This window comes from Hesperophylax consimilis, chromosome 10, assembly GCF_061612785.1.
Source record: "Hesperophylax consimilis isolate HC1 chromosome 10, BYU_Hcon_1.0, whole genome shotgun sequence".
Lineage (NCBI taxonomy): Eukaryota > Metazoa > Arthropoda > Insecta > Trichoptera > Limnephilidae > Hesperophylax > Hesperophylax consimilis.
The window spans coordinates 34,895,940-34,917,772 of NC_142845.1; the positions used below are offsets into that span (position 1 = coordinate 34,895,940).

The following is a 21,833-nucleotide window of genomic DNA, read 5'->3' on the forward strand; positions in this document are numbered from 1 at the left end:
GAAGTTTGTGCACCTCACCGGGACACCGTGTATTTCAATAAATTAATCGAAAAATTGCTATTATATAATTAGGTACCTGATAATTAATTTACACCAATGTTGATATTTTAACATTATCACATTTAGCTTATCAAATTAAATAAACATAAAAGTAGTTAACCAAATTCGTTATTTTAAATGCAACAATAACATTTTTGACAGATTGTTCCATCAGATGTCATTATTTTAAAGTCGAGTTTTATTTCTTCTGTGAAACAGTTTTTACTAACAAAATTACAAAAACATTTTGGTCTTATGCCTTGAAAACAAAAATCCTCGATGGAGACTGGACTCATATTGATGTGGACGGGGTATGTGATGTTTGCAACAGCTACTTTTGTACTGCTTGGATACAAATGGTGAGTAATTATTATGAAACTATTCAAAACAGAGGTGACTCCTCTGTTGCAATATGGTTAAAAATAGAAGTTAGCACATTTACATTTGACAACACATTCCCATAAATATTATTAGTAATATTTGGATGAGTTGTATAGCGCCACTTTTGTGAAAACCACATCATCTTACAAGTATATAATATATTTCTACAATGCTATCTTATCACTAACTATGGCCTAGACAAACCAGTATCAACATATCATATTTCAGTACTATATGTACAATGCATTTGACCAATGAACATGATGCTGCGTTAGAATGTACATATATTATTATTTATTTATATTCCGTGCGGGCATATAATGTACAGGAATATATATGTACCTGGCAGGTCACTTGAGATTAACACTGTTTACTAGAGAAACTAGCTGACGTGTACCCGGGGTTGCTCGACTATTATGTATGTATATACACCTTCCGGAAGCAATTCTTTAAATGACAGTGAAAACCCGCACAAGTGCACAAGCAGACAGATGCAGATAGCGACTTTGTTTTGTAGTATTTAAAGATTTAGATACAGTTTGCAAGCAGAGGACATAATTGTAAGGACACGTTATGAATAACTTCACAAAATTTGAATTCTTACTACTGACTATCATCATTATAAGCGGAAAATGTTGCTTGTGCAATCACGGAAGACTTGGCTAGCTGTTTCACTACCAGCCATGAGACTGCTTTCTCTAAAACATCTTCGTTGTGGCGCTGAAAACTAAACAGAATTTTTGTTAAAATGTTTTAAAAACTGCTGCGAGCTTTTCGCAATTTTTGGCAGGAAAAATGTGTTTCTACATTATAACTCATTTTTGAGCCTAACGATATTTAGAAGTATTTATTATTATTTTAGGCTCAATAATTGTATTGGCTGTCTGTTTATTAACACTGAAACTGCCTGACATATGTGAAACTCTAAATGATTGTATACCAACAAACCTATGGATTTTTTTTAGGTGAAACGCAAAGCTTCAATTCTGAATGGTAGTCTTACACCAGGGCTATACTGAGATACATGTTCCAGAATGGAAGATACTCTCAGTCTGGAATGTGCTGCAAATATACAGGGTTTTCCAATAAGATTTGTTATTTTGATATTCAATCATAAAAGATCAATGGTTTCGTTGCTTGTGTGGCACGTAGCGCCGTCTTGTTGAAAGTGAACGTTGTCCAGATCAATACCATCCAATTCCGGCCATCAAAAATCATTACTCATCTCTCGATAGCGCAATCCATTCACCGTAACTGTTGCTTCAGCCTCATTTTCGAAAAAGTAAGGTCCAATGACTCCGCCGGACCATAAACCGCACCAAACAGTCACACGTTGAGGATAGAGAGGCTTTTCAACAATAACTCTTGGGTTTTCCGAGCCTCAGATGCGACAATTTTGCTTGTTGACGAAGCCACCGAGGTGGAAATGGGCCTCATCACTCAAGATGATTTGCATTTGATTCACTCAAGTGAATTTTAATAATTTCAATGCGTTGTTGAAGCGTGTATAGTTCCATTTTTATTAATGGCGTAGTTTCTACTTGTCAAATGTCAAAAAATGACAGCTTCAAAAGTAACATCTACCGAAATAGCGGGCTATTCAAAATAACACCTCTTATTGGAAAACCCTATATTATATATTATGTTATGTACTATACATTATTTTAAATGAGTAATTTGTAAAATAACACAAATTAATCAAATAAAAATTACTTTTGCACGCTGGGATTTTAACCCGCGACCTACAGCTTGCTAGTCGTGAGTCTTACCCCTCGACTACAGAGGCCAGGGATAAATATTTTTTATTATAGTGCTATAGCCAATTTAGGAAGATTTCATCAAACTAAAAAAAAATTTTTTGCACTGCGGCAGGAAACTAGAGATTTACACAATTTTTAATCTTGCCATCTTCATCAATGCAATGGTACCCAGTAAAACATTTAGCCTCCTTCATACATGCTCTTCACTGGCCAAAGTTGGCCATCAATCTCTATTCGCTTCACGTCCTGCTACAATTAATGACTGATCTTCAAAATACATAAATTTTACCACACATGATTTTGAATTATAATTCAAGTCTGCAAAAAATATATATATATTGTTTTCTCTTCCGCTATAACGGTTTGTACAGTTTTTTTTTCAGTTGGAATTACTGCCGTAAGCATCTGAGATGTGACGCTGCTCAGGGCAGGGACACTATGCTTCCTTCGAGTACCACAGCCAGCAACAGTTTCACTTACATCCCTTCTCCCAAGTCAAACTTCATCATCCCGCCTGGTATTGGCGATGGCCTTTCCGAAATGGAGTAAGATTGTTTTTTTTTTTACACAGATATTTTTGTAGAACTGTTTTCACCTAGGCATGATAATATACATAAAAAAATCTGTACATTTATTACATAAGGTACAATATAGTCATTTTCCTCACTTACACTAATTTGAAATTTGAACAATTCTTCGAATTTCAAAGTTAATTTTCAAGTTCTGGGAAATTTCTATACAAATTCTGTTATTATCTCAGTAATGCGAAGCAACTGTTCCATAATGATATAATAACAGAACTTGAATACGACTTTCACAGAACCTGAAAATTAATGTTGAAATTTGATATTCAAGTTCTGTGAAAGTCCTATTCAAGTTCTGTTAAAATCCAAGTACTGTGAAACAACCCATGATGAAATAATAACGGAATTTGAATTTAATGAATTGTTAAAATTCTGTGTAACAACCATCCTAAACATCTTTCCTGTGGAAACGGTTCTAAATCGAATTTAAACGACAGTTGAAACACACAAAATTTTAAATATATTTTAATAAATTGATAAAACTTTTGAATTTTGTTGTTGAAATATTTGCACATGTTATAAATGATGCCATTTTTTTTATTTAAATTACTATGTATTATCGGTTTTAATCACAGTGAGGTAATCTTGCTGATTGTTTTAGACCTTTCAGCCTTGAATGCAACAGGTCATCAACAGGTCAACAACAGGTCAACTAACCAATGTTTCAGACACATTGTCGTATCTTGCAAATATTTACTTGTCGTAAATATATAAAATATCATCATCATCATTATCAGATACTCTTGGTGGAGTATCAGGATGGAGGTGTGCCATTTATTTTGCCACTGCACCTGTGTGATACTGTTCAAAAGTCCCAACTACTTAGAGACAGGGGAATACGGCATCCTAATTTTTGCATCGCCCTGGTCAAAGACCACCATTCAGAAACAAAACATTACTTGAAATGGCTTTAGTCGGGTTTCATTTAGCAGATCTTAATATCCAGGTACTTCCCAATCATCCTCTTTCCCATCTCCCTCCCTTCAGTCTCACAACTCAGATGCCATGATGGTCCCACCATTGATTTTATTATGCTTAGATGAGACTGAAATGAAAAAATAGGTTCCATGTTTTTTACCTCCAATTGACCTCCAACTAACCCAATGTTTAATGCTGAACGACGGTAAACTACTGAATCCTGTCAATGCACACCGCTTATCGCGTCATAATAGTGGAACACGTTTTGACGAGATATTAGTACACAATGGCACATCTAATTATGACATTTCGGCCGGGCATTTTTTGCGCTGGCTCTACGCTGTCTCCGGGCGAAAATAAATTTCCCGCGATCTGTCTTTGTATCTTCGAAAATAATTAAAATATTTTTAATAAATATTTCTACCTAGTAACTCAGCATAACCAAGCAATAAACGTACTAAACGAAAATCAAATATTATTTGAAACGCAACTCAATTAACCTTTTAATACGTTTATTACAGTCCGCCTATCGGCATTTGCCCATACCTGCTTTCTTTAAATATGCCCGACAACTCTCGCTCGCTTGCACATAGGAGTTGAGTGGGGCGGAACAGAGATAGAGATTCGAATAGGGTTTCACGGTCATAAAAACCCTCATTCCAGGATTTGAATTATTACAATAACAAATAATATACTATCCTTATGTTGAAATACCGATGTAAACGAAAGGCACGAAGATAAATATAAAAAGAAGACTTGCATTACGATTCGAAAATTATGTACATATAGTTGGGACCTTTACAAAGAGATTGGTATATAATATTCATCTAAAAATGTTGAATAATTCCGTCTTTTCTGCCATTGAAATGAGGCCGGCGTAAAAGGTAGAACTACCCTTCCCGGCGTTCAGCATCAATCAACGGAACGGGTAGAACTACCTTTCCCGACTGAAATGTGTTAATAATATATGTACCAAGTAAATGTGTTAGTAATATTTCAAGTGTATTTTTTCCCATTAAATCACCAATTCAGCCACTGTGCGCTAGGACAGCTGCTGGCTGCTGGGATAATACATATTCGGTCAAGCAGGAAACTGTGACTGCCTCGGGAAGACAATATGCCGGAATGTGCGCGACATTATTTAATTAACTCATCTTCGTGGAGCATGCTACTTTCAGTATATATTATCACACTTACACAAACAGCTTGAATAATACAGAAACATCTGGTTATTCTCGCAACGGTATTGTATCTTCCAAGACACTTGGCATACTGAAAACACAATAAATTAACAATGAACCCATAGAACAATGAATCAGATAATAATTATAAAATATTAATGAATATGTTAATCAGTTGGTCAACACCCTCTTAATTCAGAATATTATGGAAACAATTTAGTGAAATACGGTATATTAATCCTGATACACCATCTTACCAGTAATAATTTTTTTTAAATTTGCTTTCCCCTCTAGTAACAACATCATGTTTGACCAGCCGATGATCCTATCATGCGCGAACCCATTTTGCCGCCAGAAGGCTGTGATAGGGTACACGTCAGATGAGGACTACAGGGGCAGGTACCCCTCTTCAGCTACGTGCGCAATCTGCAGAGCCAACGGAGAATATACAATTGAAGATGACCAGCAGTCAATACATTATTTAATGAATGGGTAAAATTCTTTCCATTTTACATTGGCAATTGAAAATATGAGGGTTGTCCCAGAAGTACTCGACCTAACAAAGAAAACACGAACTTTTCCCAGCGATGTTCAATAAAACATAAAAACTGATACGTGAGGAAGCAATTCCAACATTAAATTATTGAAATTGGTCATTGCAATAATGGATGTGTGAACTTGTGCATTGTCTTGGTTAAACAACTCTTTCTTTTCTGCTAAATGTGCCGTTTTTTTCTTCATCATTTCATCACTTAAATGCTGCAATAAATTTGCATAATACTCACCGTTGATTGTTTTTCCTTGTGTTCTCTCACACTTTAGTAAAGAGAGTTTGAGTATTTCCGAGTGTATAGCACCAAAGATGATAATATTTTTTATTACAGTTTCAGCAAATCAGTCCTAAGCATAAACTCCAGTGAAGAATACGATAAGGAATACTGTGAGGGACCAACCATTCTGTTGAACGATCATAATAAATCCACCGATGAACCAAAAATGGAGAAAAAGTCTGAAACATATTCAGAATTCTCCCGAGAAGTGAAGAGTCGAAGCTCCGATAACAGAAGACCGGGGAATGTTCAACCAAATGTCCACGTAGCAAACGTCTGGCACCAAAGCAATCAACTAGCTCTGCCTCCGCATTTTTATTCTTATTATGTTTCTGATATATTGTAGACTTGTTTTGAAATCTATTATTATTATTATTTATTGATTATCTCAAAGTGTGGATCGCAAAAAATGTGTATTATTCCAGATTAGAAAATAAATTATCATTAAAATGTTTGAAAATTGGAATTGATCAAGTAATTGATAAAATAAATTACATACCAGAGGTCCGGGGTAAAGTGCACTTCGAAAGGTGACTTTGCATGAAGGTAGAAGTAAAAATTTAAATAACTTTTTCGAAATTCCATTGTTTTTTTATCATACAAAAATATTTTTCCTTGGAGGAATATTTATTTTTCCATTATTTTTTTAAAACTTTTTTACCAGAAAACTTCATTAAAATGTAAAAAGTTATTTTTCTTTTTTACTTGTACTATAATTTATAATCACCTCGCGAAATTAATGAACTTTAACCCCCGAACACCTTGTATGTTTCTTTTTCCTTAGTAAGTTATTTTGTATAGTACTCCCTCACTTAGCCCGTCTTCCCAAGGGTCGGTAAGCAATCGACATAAACCAAGACCCAGAAAAGCTCCACACTGAGTTGCAGTGTAGACCGTTACCTTATTATAGTGAACTTAATTTTCTGCGCAGGGTCTTGAAACATACAGTTTATATCAATTGCTTCCCGGGCTTAGGGAATACAATGCCATCTGAAATTCCGAAAATCCCTCTGGATGGAAGGAAATAGGCTCCTCCGGATAGATCTCACTCTAGAAGATAGGTAGAGATACAGTCTGGCTTTTCACTGCCTCGTAAACTCTGGTCATCCATCAACACAGCCGTTGTGCCCACGTGATGCATACGTGGGTCCTTTAAGAGTCGGCTGTGTGAACAAGTGTTTAACGAATGCTCGCTTCATTCATTCCCCTGCGGGGCCGATGATGTCCACAGGGCGACGTCTGAGGCCCTACAGTGGCTCCCAGACCTAGAAGTCCCACTCTGACCCCCGACCGTACGAAAGAAGAAAAAAACTGGTAAGATATGATTATACCATAGACTAATTGATATCTTCGGAGAGTAAAATAAGTTTGAATTAGGAAGGGGGAAATGAGACTGTCTATGATAACGAAGAAAGGAGTGTTATACAACGCGAATGTGAGTGGTACAAGAAGTCGGGGATGCCCGAGGAAGATATGGAACCATCAAGTGAATCAAATATTTGAGTCAGATTATATCAAGAATCAAAATAACAGAAGAATGTGTATGAGACAATGTATGAATGTGAATGAAGCGAAAAGTGTGGGCCAATACAGAGTTGTTGGGCGCTCCAGCCTCATTGCCTACTCCTGTGGAGAAACGACGTGTTTGGTTAGTTATTTATATATTATTTTACATATTGTAGAGCCCATTTAGTTCGCGTCTACCCTTTCTTCGATCTGTAAAATATATTAAATAAACCCACATCATTTTGATAAAAATATAGTCATCAATTTTTTATTCCAATACAAAAGTACATAAGACAAAAGCTGATAAACAGCGGGTATGTACTACATAAATATACATATATCCCAAGTAGACAGTTGCAAGAAACTAGAACAAATCGTAGAAAACTCACTTTTTGCCATCATTATCGTTATCACTTTTCATTTTGTTTTTTTCGACTTCACTTACTTTTTTTATCCGTCTCTTCATCAGTTTGGGGTTTCTCTATGATTTCAACTTCATCACTTTTTGGTTCCTCTATGATTTTTACTTCATCATTTTTGAGTTCCTCCATGACTTTTATTACATCATTTTTTTTATTCTCTATTATTTCTACTGCATCACTTTTTGGTTCCTCTATGATTTTTACTTCATCATTTTTGAGCTTCTCAACGATTTTTATTTCATCATTTTTTTGATACTCTATGATTTTTACTTCATCATTTTTTGATTCTTCTATAATTTTTACTTCGTCATTTACGGGTTTCTCTTTGATTTTTACTTCTTCCTTATTGGTATTCTGTGTGACTTTAACTTCATAAGTTTCTGTATTTTCATCACTGCTTTCATTTTCGCTGCTTTCTTCTTCATCGCTTTCGGGCTTATCAGTTTTAGGCTTTTTTCCTTTGTTTTTACTGGCCTGCTTCCTCTTCAATCGTTTCGCCCTCTTCTTTGCTGTTATCTTAGCCTGTTTTTTCTTATTGTCTTCCAGCTTCTGATGGTAAGTATCGTCAAGGATTTCCTAAAAAAAAACAAACAATCAATGAAAACATATTCCACTAAACCATTGCATACTTCCTTTTTTGAATATTTTATTCTACTTATGTTAAAAAATTATGGAGTTTTTCTAAAAGTCAACAAAACAATGATTATGGATTTCCCAATAACATGTACTCAAAAGAAAAATGTGCCGACAGTATCGAAGGTATAGTTAATCTCTTTGCTGATTCATTTAAAAGTGTTTACGACACAGATATTCCTGTCAATACGATTCCCGATATTTTAGTGGAAGAGTTATTAAATCTAAGCCAATGTTTCATCCAAAAAGAATCCATAGAAAAAGTCATAAAAGAATTAGATAGCAATAAATCTGCTGGACCAGATGGTATTCCTCCAATATTTTACAAAACCTGTGTTAGTAGTCTGATATATCCTCTTTATAAACTCTTTAATAATTAGGTAAGTTTTTTCTTTATGTTCTGGGTCTTTACCAGCTCAGTGGAAAAAGAGTTATTTAACCCCTATTCATAAAAAAGGCGATAAAAGCGATATATCAAACTATAGACCAATTTGTATAATGTCTGCTTTACCGAAATTAGTCCTAGATATCATTGTCAAACCTATCAACAACATTATTGTTCCTAACCAACATGGCTTCATCACAGGTCGCTCTACCTTAATTAATTTAATGATTTATAAAAATTACATATCTGAATCTCTGGGTCTCAAACAACAAGTGGACAGTATATACACTGACTTTAGTAAAGCTTTTGATAAGGTTCGACATCACATACTTATATATAAACTTCGATTGTTGGGCATAAAAGGTAAATTATTGAGCTGGATTGTTAGTTATCTTAGCCATAGGGTGCTTAGTGTAAAGATTAATTCTGTACAATCTTATATATTCAAGGCCACAAATGGGGTTCCTCAAGGGTCCCACCTCGGCCCAATATTTTTCTTATTATTCATCAATGACATTGTTGACCAATTTAATGATGTAAAAGTTCTGCTATTCGCTGACGACTTAAAAAAATATATATATATAAAAGAATACGAAATGTATACGATTGTCAAATTTTACAAACTAACTTTTTTTTAAATTTTTTATTATTTTAATATACATCATATGGGTTACATTAATACATACATATTTTGCAAAATATAATATTAAGGTTCATAATTGGTCATGTATACCTTATCAGAAAAGAGGAGCTCTTGTGCCTGATAAGGGAGCCACGATTCTTACTTAGATTCAAGACTTTTACTGAGTTTAGGTTGTTTTTATAAGATCCTCCCCAACCTATGATTCCGTAAATAAGCAGGGAGTGGACAAGAGCATAATATACATTTTTTAGTATTTTCACATTTAAAATATTTCTTAACCTAACAAATATATATATACATTTCCTTATTCTCTTTACTAACTCCCTAATATGGCTTTTCCATTTCAGATTTTCATCGATGATCACACCAAGATATTTAATTTCAGAAGAAGAGTTGATTACAGTACAAACAAGATTAAGTAGTTTACAGTTGACATTGTCACAATTTTCATCATGGATTATGATATTTACTTTGTGTTTAGGTATTTTTTGTAGTGAAAATAATACATATGTTGTTTTTTTAGCATTAAGTGTGAGTAGGTTATTATCAAACCATGATTTTAAGATATTAATACATTCATTTGCAAGTTTGTTAACTAGTTCCTATGTTTGACCTTTTATTAATAAAACAGTATAATCAGCATTAGAGATTAATTCACCTTTGATTTTCTGTTGGAAAATGTCATTTACATACATTAGAAATAGTAATGGTTCGAGGACCGTGCCTTGAGGAATGCCAAATGTACTTGTTAGTGGTGTACTAAAAGTTTGGTTTAATTTTACAATTTGAGGTCTCTCTGTTAAGTAGCTTTCTATTCATTTAAGGGCTAAGTGGTCAATGCCATTTTTTTTAAATTTTAATATAAGTCTTTCACGGGAAATGCTGTCAAAAGCTTTCTTTAAGTCAATAAAAATTCCTATACATTTATTTGATTTGTCCAGTGTACTCTGAATACTAGATGAAATTTTTGCAATGGCATCTTGGGTACTTTTTCCCTCTGTGAAACCGAATTGATTTTCATTTATAATCGAGTTTTTTTTTTAAGAATGCAGTTAGTCTTTTTTTAGCAATTTTTTCAAAATTTTTCGATATATTAGATAAGAGTGAAATGGGTCTATAATTAGAAATGTACTCCGGGCTACCGGACTTAAATATTGGAGAGATTATGGTTTTCTTATACGTGCTCGGGAAAACTCCTGTCTTAAAGCTATTGTTTATAATATGAGAGATTGGTGTAGAAACATAATTTTTAATGATTTTTAGTGTTTTTACGGCGAGACCGTCAAATCCCGGAGCAGAACCACCTCGCATTTTTTATATAATTTGTACAATTTCAGACGGATTGGTTGGTTCGAAGAGTTCAAGTTTAGTTTCTATATTCGGAATATTTTCAATATACATATTATTTTTTTTTTCATGGTAATTTTTTCTGCTAGACTCTTTCCGATATTTGCAAAGAAATCATTAAAAGCGTTTGCTCCTTTTTTAGGTTCTTCAATACAGTTAATTATGTTATTGTTTTGTATTACACTCTTAATAGTATTACTTTTGGTTTTTTGTTTATTTTCCATGATTTCATTGATTATATTCCAAACTTTCTTACTGTCATTTTCAGAATCATCAAGTTTATTTTTATAATAATTTTCTTTCGTGTTTTTTATTAGAGTGGTTAATTTATTTTGTATTCTCTAAAATGAACATTTAATTTAATGTCTAGTGCAGGGCTTCCCAAACTTTTTTCAACTGTGACGCCCTTGGGAAGTTGCCATATCTGTGCGTACACGTCCCGATAGTATTCAAAGTACCCTAATTAGGTAGTACTCCGCCTACATTCCGGCAGCCAACATAGCATATCTCGCTCTTCTAATATCTTTGATACCAACACATTGTCGAATCCTACAAATTAGATTAGCGTTGGTAAATTAGTTTTAATGTTTTGTCTTATATGTAGTTTTGTTGTAATTCCTTTTTTACTATATGTTACTCTTACATTTTACTAATATTGCTTCATATTTAGTTTTTTTTAAAAATTATTTCTTAATATTTTCTCATTATACTTGTAATCACAATTTTACAATTGTGTATTTTGTACCTACCTTCTTTACAATGGATTACATCTATTTACTGTCAGTATCTCCTGTATAATACAGATATTCTCTTATGTACACTGCATCATGTATCACTTCTATGTAAAAGCCTTTTTAGGCGTATATATAAATAAATAAATACTTCTAGTACTCCTTAGTGTGCCACGGGTAAAATGACAATCGCCCATCGTTTGCCGGCTGACACTATTTTCATAATAACTTTTGCAAAATGATGTTTTTGAAAGTTCTACTGTCTTCCTGGAGAATGTGTTTATATATCTATCCTATCCTACATTAACCTCTAGTGTGCCAATAAATTCACTGTGGGTTTTCGACGTTTGTACCCGTGTTGGTAGTTTTTCCAGGATACCTATTCGGAGAAATGTTTTTTTCCTGTTATGTTTTAATATTATCTAGTTAAATAAGGGTTCTTCACAATAAAAATAAGTCCTTTTCTGTAAATGAATACAGTACTATGACTTTTGAAAATCGGGGTTATGACATTTAACACTGAATTTTGCAAGGCGCTTTTACACAGATAAAATAAACATATTTGCAGGTGACGAAATGACAGGTTAGAATAAAATGAATATTAAGATACATTATTCCCTATAGTTTAGTATGCTAGGAGCATTTTTAAAGTTTAAAATACCATAGAATCTTGGCAAGTGCGGTGAGCTACTAACAAATCTACAGTGGATTTCTTAGTAAATTAGATTAATATATTATCATCAGTGTTGTGAAAATACATTAACTGTAACGCAAATAATTCCATGATATTTCATCAAAATGACAACTAAAAACGCCTTTAAAAAGTGATGAAACAAAAACTAGGTTAAATAGTTTCATATGTAACCTATTTAATCTAGTTTTTGTTTCATCACTTTTCATGACTTCATATCATTTTTGTAGGTGTTGCGAACTGCCCGGTCACCGTATAAATCCATCCCTTCCACTGCAGTGCAAGACACGATGTTCTGAGAGTCCCGCTGGAGGGGTCATGAGGTCTCCCTCAACCAGTATCTCCCGATCCGGCCTGCCACGCAGCAGGTGGGCAGACGCATCTGTCACCAAGACCTGGACAAACTTTACCCCATGAACACGGGCATCCCTGCTAAGTCACCAAACGTAGCGAACCACTTGGAGTGACCTATGGCAGAGGTGATTGTTATCCAATAAATGGTTCCCGGGGCGGTGGTACCTGTACCCGCCTCCCAAATTGATTTGTCCTCTATAATATATTTTTACTTCTTTCTAAATACATAAAAATGTGTGTCTTTTAATTTTATAATTTCATTTCATTTTTGCTATGTTTACATTCTTCTTTATTGTATTAATTTTTAAGCGTTTACTCTGATACAAAATGCTAGTATTTTCTTTTTAAAAGAAAAGCTCACTATGGCGTGTAATAAATAAATAATAATGATTATGATGTAACCAAATTAGCTAGTTACATTTTTCCTTAATTACAAAAGAAATGTAAGATGTTCTTTTCCTTCTCTTCCATTCACAAATAAATGCTTATAATGGAAGACCAGTATAAATCATAAGATTCAAAATAACTCATTGTAAAACCTGACTTATTATAAGAGTCTTCGATTTGCAAAACCCGCTCTTGAAGTTTTTGCTGGTTCCGATACATTCACAAAAAGTGCAGTAAATCTATAAATAGTATAAAACAAGTAATAATAATAATAATAATAATAATATAGTAGTATTAAAAATGATATTAGGATTAAATTTCAAACTAGGATCAGGAAAATTTTAAAATGCAATCTATCTGCTAAAAATTTAGTAAAAGCAATAAATACTTGGGCAATACCTCTATTAACGTACTCATTTGGCATAATTAAATGGTCTAATACAGATTTAGATAACTTAGAAAGATTAATTAGAACTACGCTAACAAAGTTTAATTGCCATCATCCAAATTCAGCTATAGAACGAGTTAATTTACCTAGAAATTTAGGAGGTAGAGGTATAGTCAAAATAACTTCTTTGAAACATAATCAGGTAGAAATGCTAAGAACTTTTTTCCATAGGAAAGCTCATAGCTCAAAAATGCACAAAATAATTTGCAAGGCAGATAGAAATATTACACCTTTAAATTTATACGATGAGAATGCCAACATTTTTATAAATCCCAACCAGGAATTATTAGATTCCTGGTCAAATAAAATTTTACACGCAAAACACTTCAATTATCTCAACCAAACGTATGTTGACAAAATTAAGTCAAACAAATGGTTGAGTATTGGAGAGTTGAGCGCAGAAATAGAAGGATTTATGCTTGCAATTCAGGATAGAGTCATTAATACTAAAAATTATAGAAAGCATATAATCAAAGATACAAATCAAATTGATGATTTGTGTAGAAAATGTTTGGCTTTTCCGGAAACTATAGAACATATTATATCGGGATGTTCTATATTAGCACCGTCCGAGTATACATTTAGGCACAATCAAGTTTTAAAAATAATTCACCAAAATTTGGTAATTAAACATAACTTGATTGACTGCCGTAATGTAGTACCATATTATGAATACGAACCAAATTCATTTTTAGAAAACGAATTTTATAAAATATATTATGATAAAACTATACTAACAGACCGAGCGATTAGTCATAATAGACCCGATATAGTTTTACATGACAAAATTAAAAAAATAACTTATATCATTGATGTCGCTATTCCAAATTCCTGTAATATTCAAAAATCTGTTAGTGAAAAAATAAGAAAATACACAGATTTAGGAAATGAAATAAAAAGAATTTGGCATTCTCAGACTATAAAAATATTACCATTCGTTATTTCGGCTACTGGCATTATACCTAGCTCTCTAATTAAAAATTTAGGCGTATTAGATCTATCAAAAAAATTATATATAAAGATGCAAAAGTCGGTCATTTTGAATACATGTAGGATAACAAAAGATTTTTTAAATATTTATGTTGAGGGATCAGTAGGATTTATAGGCCCTGTTAGAAGTTCTACCGAGCCGAACCCTCTGATATGAAAATATCTGGAGACGGTGAATTTTTTTTCCCATTTGATATCTGGTGATTTGACGTGTTGTTGTTCTTGTATTGTTTTGTATTTATTTTACTTATATAATGCACTTACATAGTGTTGATTGACTAGCTGATCATTTGTGGAAAAGTGAGTGGAAGGGTTAAGTTTTTCCTTTGGGGAAGACTTAACCCGGACAACTAAATCGGAAGTTTAAAAAAAAAAAAAAAAAAAAAATAATAAATAATAATAAAAATTATAGAAAGCATATAATCAAAGATACAAATCAAATTGATGATTTGTGTAGAAAATGTTTGGCTTTTCCGGAAACTATAGAACATATTATATCGGGATGTTCTATATTAGCACCGTCCGAGTATACATTTAGGCACAATCAAGTTTTAAAAATAATTCACCAAAATTTGGTAATTAAACATAACTTGATTGACTGCCGTAATGTAGTACCATATTATGAATACGAACCAAATTCATTTTTAGAAAACGAATTTTATAAAATATATTATGATAAAACTATACTAACAGACCGAGCGATTAGTCATAATAGACCCGATATAGTTTTACATGACAAAATTAAAAAAATAACTTATATCATTGATGTTGCTATTCCAAATTCCTGTAATATTCAAAAATCTGTTAGTGAAAAAATAAGAAAATACACAGATTTAGGAAATGAAATAAAAAGAATTTGGCATTCTCAGACTATAAAAATATTACCATTCGTTATTTCGGCTACTGGCATTATACCTAGCTCTCTAATTAAAAATTTAGGCGTATTAGATCTATCAAAAAATTTATATATAAAGATGCAAAAGTCGGTCATTTTGAATACATGTAGGATAACAAAAGATTTTTTAAATATTTATGTTGAGGGATCAGTAGGATTTATAGGCCCTGTTAGAAGTTCTACCGAGCCGAACCCTCTGATATGAAAATATCTGGAGACGGTGAATTTTTTTTTCCCATTTGATATCTGGTGATTTGACGTGTTGTTGTTCTTGTATTGTTTTGTATTTATTTTACTTATATAATGCACTTACATAGTGTTGATTGACTAGCTGATCATTTGTGGAAAAGTGAGTGGAAGGGTTAAGTTTTTCCTTTGGGGAAGACTTAACCCGGACAACTAAATCGGAAGTTTAAAAAAAAATAATATTCAAAAATCTGTTAGTGAAAAAATAAGAAAATACACAGATTTAGGAAATGAAATAAAAAGAATTTGGCATTCTCAGACTATAAAAATATTACCATTCGTTATTTCGGCTACTGGCATTATACCTAGCTCTCTAATTAAAAATTTAGGCGTATTAGATCTATCAAAAAAATTATATATAAAGATGCAAAAGTCGGTCATTTTGAATACATGTAGGATAACAAAAGATTTTTTAAATATTTATGTTGAGGGATCAGTAGGATTTATAGGCCCTGTTAGAAGTTCTACCGAGCCGAACCCTCTGATATGAAAATATCTGGAGTCGGTGAATTATTTTCCCATTTGATCTCTGGTGAGTTGACGTGTTGTTCTTGTATTGTTTTGTATTTATTTTGCTTATATAATGCACTTACATAATGTTGATTGACTAGATGATCATTTGTGGAAAAGTGAGTGGAAGGGTTAAGTTTTTCCTTTGGGGAAGATTTAACCCGGACAACAAAATCGGAAGTTTAAAAAAAAATATATATATAATAAATATATACGATGACTTGTATAGCGCCGTTTTTATGCAAAATCACCTCAAGGGCGCTGTAATAGATATGAATAATCGTAAGATAACTACAGTTTAAATAGTTTTATTGTTTAATCTTATTTGAGGTTAAACTTTGTAGTCATAAAGAAAATAAATGTTAAATGATGTATGGCAGTGAGGCATGGAACTGACAGAGGAAGGATGAAAGTAGACTCAACGCTGTAGAAATGAGATCTCTGAGGCTTATAATAATAATTGGATGACTTGTATAGCGCTGTTTTTGTGCAAAATCACCTCAAGGGCGCTGTACAAACTTATAATACATTTCTACAGTGATCTATGTTATTACTTAACTATTTATGGAGAAAATAGTACTTAATTATGCTATTAAAATAACCCTATGAGTCATCGTTTGGGAATAACTAACATAAAGACATTCAGTCAAATTTAAACATTACAGTAATTGGGGAAACTTTACTGGGGTAATAACCATTAATAATTTCTAACATTTTACTCAGAAATCAATTAAGAAATCAGGATTTGAAATTAAAATACCTATCTACAAATAATATAGATGTGTCGTCTGTAAGTGGGCTACCCACAGTTTGATAATGCCTTCAGAGGGCGAAAAAGCTGTCACGCGTAATAATAATTACACAGCAGAACTTGTTTAAAAATAAACTGTTTTTATAAACCATATAACAATATTATTGAATATATTATATAAAAAAAAAAAACGTATAAAACAAAGTCGCTATCTGCGTCTGTCTGTTTGTGCGCTTAGTTCTTCTAAACTACGCAACGTATTTTGATAGGGTTTCACTATCATTTAGAGAATTTCTTCCTGAAGGTTTATATACATTATAAGTGCATATTATGTATATTTATAGAAAGTAGTGATTATCGTCGAATTCACAACTTCAAAACTTTACTCCAAATCTTTCCATCCTGGAGCAACGCTGGGTGCACGTCAGTTAGTTGAAAATAAATATTATTCATATTTTTCGCTAAATATCAAAAGAATAATGCATAATTATGTTAATATTTAGCATAAAGGGTATTGTAAGAAAGGTTTTAGGTGGTACGCCTGCTTTTTGAATGTGTAAGAGCGAGATGACAGATCGAGGTGTAAAAGATGATGGATGCATCTGCTCGCTCTCTTTTCCCAACCGACAGCTCAGAAGATAGAAGTAGTCAATCCGTACTAAATTGTTAATAAACATTATTTCCGAACACGCATTCTATTATTGAGTACCACCAAGTCTGTAAATAACAGGTATTTTTTTTATATATCGAAAGTGTTCCGAAAAGTTTTTCCTAACATCTTCAGATTTGCGAAAAATTCCAGAGCTGGTTTTGCAAGCCGACGACTCATATTATGTACAAAACGTCTGTCCATCATGATGGATGAGCAGAAGTAATAATAATAATATAATATCTTTATTGTGAAAAATTTTCAAACTATAACTATAGAAATACATGAAAGACTGTTTTGTGTACATTGGTTTATAAATTAGATGAGTATATAATTTTATCAACGGAAAGTAATATATAAACAGTAGGTAAAATAAATGTAAATAATAGAAATGTTAATGTAGTTATGTGTTAAGGTTTATCATAGCCCGCCTCACTAGGCTTAGCCTGTGTTGAGGCAGCTATCTACCAAGTTTATTTATAGTACTATAACGTACCTACAATTATATAAAAATACGAACACTCAATAGTTAGGTAGCATCAATATCAATACATCATTTACCAAGTTCTTTTATAGTCCTAATAATATACCTACAATTATATGAAAATACATACAATAATAAGGTTGCATCAATAACTGCGAATTTGGATGAGTGCACCGGTAAAGGCTTTTGATCCAAATTTTTTTTGAATCCAAAGTTTTGATGAATTTCCAACTTTGACATACAATATTGAGCGTAAGTACACCTTAATAAAAAAAAAAATATATATATTTAGTTACTTTTTCGCCCTTTTCCTGGATAAATTTTTGTCTTGAGTACTCTTTCCTCCGCAGATGTCTGTAAACATGGAACTCTCCGGAACCAGCGCCAGCACTTGATCCCATAACATTTCGCACAAAGTCAGGAGCTGAAGGCATGTTCTTGCCCTTGGGGCGCTCGGGGATTATCACTGGTTTTTCCTGGAAATAAAAATATATTAACTTTTAGAAGGGCTGGCCCACTCACAACACTCACTCTCAAATTCAGAAATATTAAAAATACAAGAAGAAAGGTAAAGTTGCCGAATTCCGCCTCACGCTTAATACAAACAAAATAAAAATATAGCACATGGTTTCAACTTAATTACTACAAGAAATAACTATTTATGTTGGGGGAGATAGTAACAGACGCACTAAAGTTCTGTTTTTTCTCAATCAAAGGTAATGAAGGTTAGGAAATATGCAAAAATTATTAAAATAACCCAAACCAACAACCTAAAAACTTATATTGTGCATGTTTTACATTTCCCCTCACTTAAATAGTTGTTTCCAGTAGTAATCAAGTTGAAATAAAATGTTATTTAAAAAAAATTGCCTGCGTGATGCGGAATTCGGCAACCGAAAATAAACTTTGCTAAAGTGTCAAATCGCATGAAGTTTTGATTCACAAAAATTGGAACTTTAATGCGGTATTTTCCATTCCACCGAATGTAAATAGACTTTCATAGTAATTATTATGCTGAAACTAAGTATTATTTTTTTTTAAATATACGTATTAAGCGTGGTCAGCGATTCTAAAAGATTTACCGTGTCGATAATTTTCTTAAATTAAAAAGCAGGCACACAAGGATTGGAGAAAAGGGGATGTAGATATTATTGTAAATAACCAATGCTCACAGGATTTTTCATTAACTTCTCAAGGCGTAGTCTCTGCAGGTCTGCGGGCCCTTTAACCACCCTTGGCTTCTCATCAGGATCTGGTCGAGGCTTTCCCTTCGTCTTTTTATCGAGTTCTTCCAAAATGCTGTACATTTTGTTGTTGTCTGAATGCCAAAACTTAGAATTTTGAGGTTAAATAACAATTACTTAGTTTATTATCAAGACGGAAAACCTGTGTCGAAGATAACTACAGGCTAAAGCGCGAAAACGTTACAGTCTTATTTGAACGTTATTATTTTTTAAAACAACAATATTTTGATAAAAGTACAGTCGTCTTATACGAAAACGTCAAACGAATTAAGAAATGACAAATGAACTAAGTTTATGTTGTGTTGAAATGTCATTTATGATCATAGACAAAATATGACAAGCATAGAGACAATTCAGAGAAGAGAGAAACTTTTTTTTTCTGGACAGAGCATTAGTGCACTTTTGTATGAGCGGCATTGAAGACAAATCTAGGATGAAGGTAAATTTTGAAATGATTTATATGCAAAGTGGTAATGAACTATTTTTGTATTATATTTTTTGGAGTATTTGATAACACAGAGAATGTGATATTCCATTATAAATTTCAGCGGGTTTTCATTTTTTTTATACATTTTCCCCCACACCCCGTGGCGTCAAAATGTTCTCGAATAGCTCCGTCCAGGGCTTTTTAGGTTCATGGTGCTATCTGACTCGCATGTTGCCTATTGTTTTTTACCAAGCAAAGATAAAAGTCTCCAGAAAGATAAAGCAGGGCATAAACATCTTACAGCATTCGATTTATGTCGATTTCAAGCGACCCGTTTTTTTAACAGTATTTGGTAAGGGAAGGTGATTTGAAATAGTTTCCATTGTCTCCTCCACTCAACAATAAATTGTAGGCACTCTTTTGTTTTGAAAGATATGTTTTATGTGCCTCTCGCCTACCCCGCACCGATACGTCAACCCCCGGTACCTACCGTAAAACATATGCAGTGTCAGTGAGCCCGAGTTTGGCATTTAGTAATTTTTACCAGATGTGGAGCCTCATCGGCCGTCGCATATCGATACTTCAACCCCCGCTGCCGCCATCATGCTCGCCGTCACCTTCACAGGCGCCGTTATAGACGTCTGACCTGATATGACCTGTCCAGAGATGTGCTTTATTTCAAATAAATCCATTTCAAATGGAAATGCAAAATGCAAAATGGGTATTTTCCATTTTGCATTTTAAATGCTTTTCTAAAAACCATTTTGCATTTTAAATGCTTTTCTCAATGCATTTTCCATTTTAAATGCTTTTTGCAACATTCTTCCTACTTTCTCCACTAATCAGCCCCAAATATCAGTCGGTCCTCAACCTCGCTATGAGAGATAATTTACATTTGTCAAGTTGCTCCCTGGTAGGAGCCCTGGCAATTTATTTATTTATCGTTTCTTTACATTGTATCTTTTTTTAAGTTAGAATTTTTAACCTCACTAGGACAAGCCTGTGTTGAGGTTAATAATTTTACTAAATATTAAAAAATAGTACAAAGATTATAAGAGATTTAAAAAAGTACAAATATTAAAAAAAATAATTCAAATATTAAGATAAGATTGAGTGATACCATTACAAAAAATACTGATTCAAATACTGAACATGGCCATGACGCTGTAGTATTAAATTTTAGATAGCAGTTTTTATGTTTTTACGTTGGCAACATTAGTCCCGCGCAAATTTTTTGTGGTTTCATAATCTGTAGTCGTGGTGTTTTTGGATTTACCATCATGTAATATGTTCTACATTGATGTCCATTGTTAAATGACAAAATTGTTTAAAAATTCTATAATTATTTTAATTGTTTGACCTGAGAAACCATTTTGCATTTTGAAAATAGGTATTTTGCATTTTGCATTTGAAATGCTTTTCTAAAAACCATTTTGCATTTTGCATTTTCAAATGGAAAAGTTTTGACCCATTTCCATTTCAAATGGTTTTGGGTACCCATTTTGCACATCTCTGGACCTGTCAGTGTTTCGGTCACTGAATCGCCCAAAACCATCGCCTTACAAGATGACCCGTACAAGATAATCATCTGGCAATTTCTACACCCACGCTGCACCGCCCCCGTGACCCTACGCCCTAGGAAGGATGAAATCGAACTGAAACCGCGCCTTTTGTCTTCTGCCGATATAGACTAATTACAAACAATAATGCGGTGAAACGTTTATTGTTGTTATAGTGATACGATACTTTTTGTTTTAGAGTTAAGTTTTTTTCATTTGGACATCTGGAACAGTTTTGATAGCGTTAGGATTGAGTTAAATATTGTATTAATTTGTATGTTAGTGCTTTATACCTAAGTATCAGTACGTTATACTAGATAAGCAGTTTGTAGAAGGGAATGGCCGACACAGGTGTCGATGAGGCTCGCTATCCATCACATGCCAATCCTTCGGTGGCGCAAAGAGGAGGAAGGAACTCGAACAATGTCGAATTGGTACGTAGAATATTAGAGGAGGTATGGAAAGAAAGATGAATGAATTGTGTGATACAATGGTTAGCAAATGTTTGGACATACTTTGTGTAACAGACAGTAAGAAAAAGGGAGCGGTACAATCAGTGGCGTAGCTAGGTAACCAAGGGCCCTGGGGCAAATTAAAAAATGGGGCCCCACTGCTATGTAAACTGATTAGGTATTATCAAATAAAAATATGAAATGTGGTTCCTCCAAACCCTCCGCTCTTATGTGTGTCATGCAAACATCATCCACGTTCACATGTTCGGCGGCGGAGGTATATCCAACTGCAATAATTGTCTAATCTTCTTCAGTAGGCTTCTCAACCAACACTGCAGTTACCACATTATTTGAGTCACTATCAATAGAAATATTTTGTCCAGATG

The 21,833-nt window shown here is 33.3% G+C and overlaps 1 protein-coding gene and 1 long non-coding RNA gene across 2 annotated transcripts; one reads left to right on the plus strand and one right to left on the minus strand.

Moving 5' to 3' along the window:
• Positions 1 to 2,557: 2,557 nt before the first annotated feature.
• On the plus strand, positions 2,558 to 5,763 carry LOC149420679 (uncharacterized). The gene is made up of 3 exons (XR_016302711.1): positions 2,558 to 2,725; positions 5,158 to 5,355; positions 5,748 to 5,763. It is a non-coding gene; the product is annotated as an uncharacterized LOC149420679 (long non-coding RNA).
• A 1,701-nt stretch (positions 5,764 to 7,464) lies between these two features.
• On the minus strand, positions 7,465 to 19,300 carry LOC149420680 (uncharacterized). Its single transcript, XM_089636266.1, has 3 exons — positions 18,938 to 19,300; positions 18,062 to 18,241; positions 7,465 to 8,197 (listed from the first exon to the last, which is right to left on the minus strand). The coding sequence occupies exons 1-3, from the start codon at positions 19,070 to 19,072 to the stop codon at positions 7,637 to 7,639; spliced, it is 876 nt and encodes a 291-aa protein (XP_089492392.1). The 5' UTR covers positions 19,073 to 19,300; the 3' UTR covers positions 7,465 to 7,636.
• Between the last annotated feature and the right edge of the window lie 2,533 nt (positions 19,301 to 21,833).